This window comes from Vicia villosa, linkage group LG5, assembly GCF_029867415.1.
Source record: "Vicia villosa cultivar HV-30 ecotype Madison, WI linkage group LG5, Vvil1.0, whole genome shotgun sequence".
Classification (NCBI taxonomy): Eukaryota; Viridiplantae; Streptophyta; class Magnoliopsida; order Fabales; family Fabaceae; genus Vicia; species Vicia villosa.
In genome coordinates, this window is record NC_081184.1 from 164529699 (window position 1) to 164535806 (window position 6108).

Sequence of the window (6108 nt, forward strand, 5' to 3'; positions counted from 1 at the left end):
ATATTAGGAGTGTATAGAAAACATCTGAAAAAATTGGGCAAGTCCAGCCATCAAATTATGAAATTGTGTTTTAGAAAATCATGTTTTTCTATTTATAAAACATATCTTTATTGTTAGGGATATGAAATAAGGGCTCTAATTTGATTTAATTTAGATTAATGAAGCAATAAATAGAGATGAAAAAGATAATATTCAAATATTTTTTATCAAAACAAAATAAAAAATATTTATTATTAGTCACATACTCAAGTAACATATAATCAATTTTAAATTAATAGTCGATTATAATACATAAAATTAGTAAATTTATATATTTATATATAATTAGTAAACTTACATCTAAAATAAATACTGCTACTTGGGTAATTCTCTTCTTCTTCTACATTACTACTTTGTTCACATTGAAAAAAAAATACTAACTACCTTTTGGAATGAAAAGGTATGGGAAAAGTAAAAAGGCCATAGCAATTTTTTTTGAAAAACTAAACTAATTCCAATCGATCTGATACATACTCAGGAGAATAAAATATACATTTTATGATTTAGTGAATTGAATATATAGTAGGTAATGATCTGTATCATTAAACTTATAAAAGTAATGTTTTCAAAGAAGAGAAGAAATCAAAGAGATAAAAAAAGATAAAGGGAAGTATCTTTTTCCGATTGCGGCCGTTGGATCTTCGCACCGCCCTTAACCTGCCATTGGAAATCACGCCGGCTAACGCAGAACCGTCTTCACCGTCGAAAATCTAAACATGCAGTTTCCACCCTCAACCACTGAATTTGTTGTCGTCTACGACTTCCACCGAAAACTTTCACGTTGTCGGCAAAAGATCCACGTAAACCACTGTCTTTGCCATCAAAATCGTTTGATTCTTCTCTGATTCATTCTTTTACTTGTTGATGTTGTATGCAAAGAGAGATAAGGAAGAGAAAAACATGAATCGAAGCGGATATGCGGATCTGTGATGAACAACGAATAAACAAAGTAATCAGATCAAATTTTCGACTCATATTCTGCATACAATGAAAATAAAAATCAACAAACAGCAAGACTTTGAAACAAAATACTGTGAATCGTATTTGAATCGTATTCAAACATGATGGATGGGCATTAAAATGGATTTTGGAATTGCAGAAGAAAATGAGAAAATAACCTAAAATCGATGGATGTAATGGAAGAGGAAGAACAAAAAAACCTAATTGTTTGTAGTTTAGGGTTTGTTGGTTTGTAGCCATAATATATAGATTAAGGAGAGAAAATTGAAGGATTTCTCATAAACCTAAGAGAGGAAGCATGGAGGTTGTTTTGCTGTATTCCAAGAAATTTTGCACAATTCCAAGAAAGTTTTCACGTTAGTAATGATGGAAAAATATAAAAGGGTTAATGAATGGGTTAATGAAAGGTTTATAAATAATTATAATATTTATTTGTTAATTTAAATATTAAGGATGTAATTACCGTTATGTCCCCGATAATCACCCTCAAATCGGTGATTAGAGGGTTAATGATAGGATTTCATATGTATTCTACTTTATTATATTAAAAGTAGATTAAGAAAAGTGTATAAAAGTAAGAGAGAGAATGACGTTTTTACTATAGTACCCTTATTATGTATTGTGAATGACATTTTTTATAAAGATCCATTTATAAATAGATATTTATAAATGGATCTTTATAATAAAATTACATATTTATTAAATTGATTGAACCAAATGACATGATCTCTAAAAAATATTACGCATCTACAAAATTTTAAAATATCATAATTTGACATCTTTATTCTTTAAATTCAAATTTTAAATATAATCATCACATGCAACAAAATAATATAACATACAAATCTAAATCAGTTTTGAACCAAATATAAACAAATAAGAAAAAATTGTTTTAAATAAATTTTGAATAAAGTTTAATATATATATATATATATATATATATATATATATATATATATATATATAAAACAACGTTTTATTCGGAAAAAAAAGTCACTGACCCGCTAATTTTTTAGAGCCGCTGGTTCATCAATTTTTTACTAATTTTATTTGGTTTTAACCTATTTTCATAGTTCAATAACATACCCAATACAACAATAGTCAAAACTGATGATTCGTCCAATTTCCATTTTGACATTAGACCGATCCAACCGAACGAATCAATTCAGTTTTTAAAACATTTACCATCAAACAAAACATTAATATTATGTTGGCAAGTATTTTTTCATATCCATTTCACACAAGTGAAGGTAAAGGTTTTATGTGGGGTAAGGCCCTAAGAACAAGACAATGTGGTGGGCTGAAGGAGAGTGATGTATCTTCTCCACAAAAACCACAATAGTCTGTTTCACCATTTTCCGATTCTTCCTTTTCACAAACCATATAGATGTGAAAGGAACTGCCACGTTTGTCACTGCCTTTAATCCCGACTCACATCACTTTCACATAACTACGTGTTTCTTCACTATCAAAATATCTTGCATGTTAAGACACATTCTTAGCTTCATTATACAAATTTGTCTCAATGTTAATAAAATATGAAAACAAATAATATATTTGATTATTTTAAGTTAATAAGTTTTATCCATATATGATAATAGTCATAGTAAGATTTTTTCTTTTCATCTTAGTATGCTTTGTGTTTGAGTAAATGGTTTTTATTTTATTTTATACATATTAATACTAATTAATAAGTGCTAAAGAATCTTAATTGTACATGTGAGTGTCATATAAAAACTTTCATTGATGTGGCATCCAGGTGACATGCTGACTTATTAATAATTATTAATTTAATTTAAAAAAAACTCCAAAATTTTAAATTCTCAATTTGTTTTATGAAAATTCTCTTATCTTTCCATTATAGTCATATTTCAACTATATATGTGATTCACTCAAATGGGAGGAAATAGGAGGAGGTGTGTTTGAGATTTCGTGTTGGATCATATTTGTCATTGTCCTTATCAGGAGCAACAATAAAAAATGCAATTTCTCTACTTTATCTAGCTAGAGACTTTGATACTCTCTTCTTTAAGTGTAACTCTTTTGATAATTTTTTTTAATTGTTTATAAAGTTTAAGGTAGTGTAAGTTATACTTGCACAAGATTATCCTATGACAAAAATTAAGGATATTATAGATAAAAAATAAATTATATTTGTCTTCATAGTATTAAAATTTAAAAAATAAATTAAATAGCATCATTAAGTATAAATTAATCATACAATTTATATTTTTAAAAATAAATAATATAAATATTAAATCATCAAAATAATATAATATCTTAATAAGAATAAATATATAATAAAATTGATAAAGACAATGGTAATTTAATAATGTTTGAATAGTCCAAGTGGGTTTAGGATGAGTGTGGCTGGGTATTAACATCTCCATTCTGTACCAACTAGCACACCAACAAACTCTGAAACTACTGACAGTGAAGATGAAGTTCGACAATCCAAAATGCGAAGTCTTATAAGATTTGTAAGATTCGACAAGTGAGGTGCACCATGTATGTCTCTTGACAGATGCTGAAAACATCAGTTTTGAAGAAGCATTGCAAGACAATAAGTGGAAAACTGCCATGAACGAAGAGATTGAAGCGATTAACCGCAACGATACATGCGAGCTGGTCGAACCTCCAAAAGGAAGTCAATCCATTGGTGTGAAGTGAGTATTCAAGAAAAAGATAAATGTTTAAGGCAAAATGGAACGATATAAGGCACGACTTGTTGCAAAGGGATACAAGCAGAAGGCAGAAATCGACTATGACGAAATATTTGCTCCAATGGCTAGAATGGAGACAATTCGGCTACTAATTTCACAAGTTGCTCAATACAAATGGCCAATATTTCAAATGGATGTCAAGTTTGCATTTATGAATGGTGTTCTCGAAGAGGAAGTCTACCTCGAACAACCACTTGGGTATATAAAATCTGGAGAAGAGAAGAAGGTGCTAAAGTTGAAGAAAGCGCTTTATAGGCTGAAGCAAGCACCACGAGCATGAAATACACATATAGACATATATTTCAAGGAGAATGAGTTTAAGCAATGTCCGTATGAAGATGCTCTTTATGTAAAGAAGAATCCAAAGGCACAATGAAACAAGAATTTGAGATGACATATTTGGGTCTGATGAGATTTTTTATTGGCCTGGAGGTTAGACAAGTGGAAGTAGGAATCTTCATATCACATGAGACGTATGCAAAGGAAATCCTGAAAAGATACAAAATGAAATATTGTAATCCAGTTTCGACACCAATGGAACCGGCCAACCGGGTGCAAAGATGTCAAAATTTGATGGAGGAGAACGAGTCGAAGCAGGTAGATACAAGAGTCTGATGGGTAGTCTTCATTATCTCACATGTACAAGGCCAAACATTTCTTTAAGTGTCGTATTTTCAAGTCAATTCATGGAGGAGCCAATATATTCACATTGGAAGGTAGTGAAGCAAATCCTCAGGTACATCCGAGGAACATTGTCGTTTGAAATGTTTTACTCAAGAACAAAAGGTTACAAGTTGGATGGTTACTCTGACAGTGATTGGTGCAGAGATATAGACGATCAAAAAAGCACTTCAGGATATGTGTTCTTCATGGAAAATACCGCAATCACTTGGATTTTTAAGAAGCAACCAATAGTAACACTTTTGACACGTGAAGCTGAATATGTAACAGTATTCTTGTGTGTTTGTCATGCGACATGGCTTAGAAAATTGTTGAAACAGATGGATCTGAAGCAGCAAAATGCAACGGAGATTCGAGTTGACAACAAATCTGCAATTGAGCTAGCAAAGAATCCAGTAAATCATGAAAGAAGAAAACACATAGACGTTCGTTTTCATTTTATCTGAAACCACGTGAAAGAAGGAAATGTGGAATTGACGCATGTGGCGAGTAAGGATCAAGCTGCAAATATCTTTACAAAACCGCTACCAAAAATACTCTTTGATAAATGTAAGAAGATGATTGGCATAGAGGATAGTAAAAACATTTAAGTTTACAGGGGATTTTTATTGAATAAACTTTAATGTTATACTAATTGGGTTTCTATTATTAAGTTAGTGAAAAGACAGAGTGTGTTGTAGTTAGAAGGCAAAGAGATAGTGGCCTATTATTAGTATTTACTTGTTTTCTGAGAATAGCAGAAATCTCTGGGTCTATATAAAGGCCAAAGTTATATTTTCATTTCAACAGAATATACAAAAGTAGTGCTTCTATTATCAATTCCCTCTCATAAATTTCTAAATCTATTTTAATTTCAGTCTCTCTTGATTATGTTTTTTATTTTTCAAATAAGAAAAGTATTTTTTTTGGTGTAGTGTTTGTTTTCTGCAAGCTCATTAAAGTGCTTTGAAACAATTTCCAGGCATCCATCACGCCTTGATCTCAAATCCCACAATTCGTTCTTGTATGAAAATCTTCATTAGTTGATGATGAATGAACAAAAACATTAGAACCGTCTAAAATATACAAACCATATATTTTAGACCCTTTAGCTATAATAACTTCTTTTTGTGAAATCTTTAACTCCCCATGTTCAACTTTTTTGTAATATCCTATATCATCAAACATGCATATGAATAACAAATTTCACATGAACTGTTGAACATACCTCACATTGTGAATAAAAAACTCATGATCATAAGTTTTTTAAGTCTGACCGGACCAATATCATGAACCTTGCAAGCCTTATTGTCACCAAGATAACTAATTCACCTTGATCCAACTTCAAAGTCTCAAAGTATTCTTTTCTTGGACATATATGATAAGAGAACCTGAATCCACGACCCAAATATCTTTAGTCTCCAAACTTGACACTGTTACTGTACCAACACTCTCATAACTACCCTAATTTTAGGTAATTTCAAGTTGAACAAAATCATCATTTCCCCTTTTCTCAGTACAATCTCTCATGAAGTGACCAATATTTTGACAATTGAATCATTTTACCTTTGACTTGTCAAACCTCTTTGATTTGGATATCGCTCTACACTCACTTTCTCCTCTTGAGAAACTCAAGCATTCACCACTATCATCAATCTTACAAAATTTTACCTTTGAAAATTCTTTAGATCTCACAACTGTTTGAACTTTTTCTGAAGTAATATTA

At 30.6% G+C, this 6108-nt stretch overlaps 1 protein-coding gene across 1 annotated transcript; it reads left to right on the forward strand.

Annotated features, from left to right (window-relative positions):
• Positions 1–4282: 4282 nt before the first annotated feature.
• Positions 4283–4849, forward strand: LOC131605932 (secreted RxLR effector protein 161-like). Its single transcript, XM_058878220.1, has one exon. It carries the CDS (start codon positions 4283–4285, stop codon positions 4847–4849), a length of 567 nt encoding a protein of 188 aa, XP_058734203.1.
• Positions 4850–6108: the final 1259 nt, after the last annotated feature.

What these genes read in the sequence shown, in the direction of transcription:
- LOC131605932 (XM_058878220.1), top strand. Translation starts at nt 4,283, where the DNA reads ATGTCAAAATTTGATGGAGGAGAACGAGTCGAAGCAGGTAGATACAAG.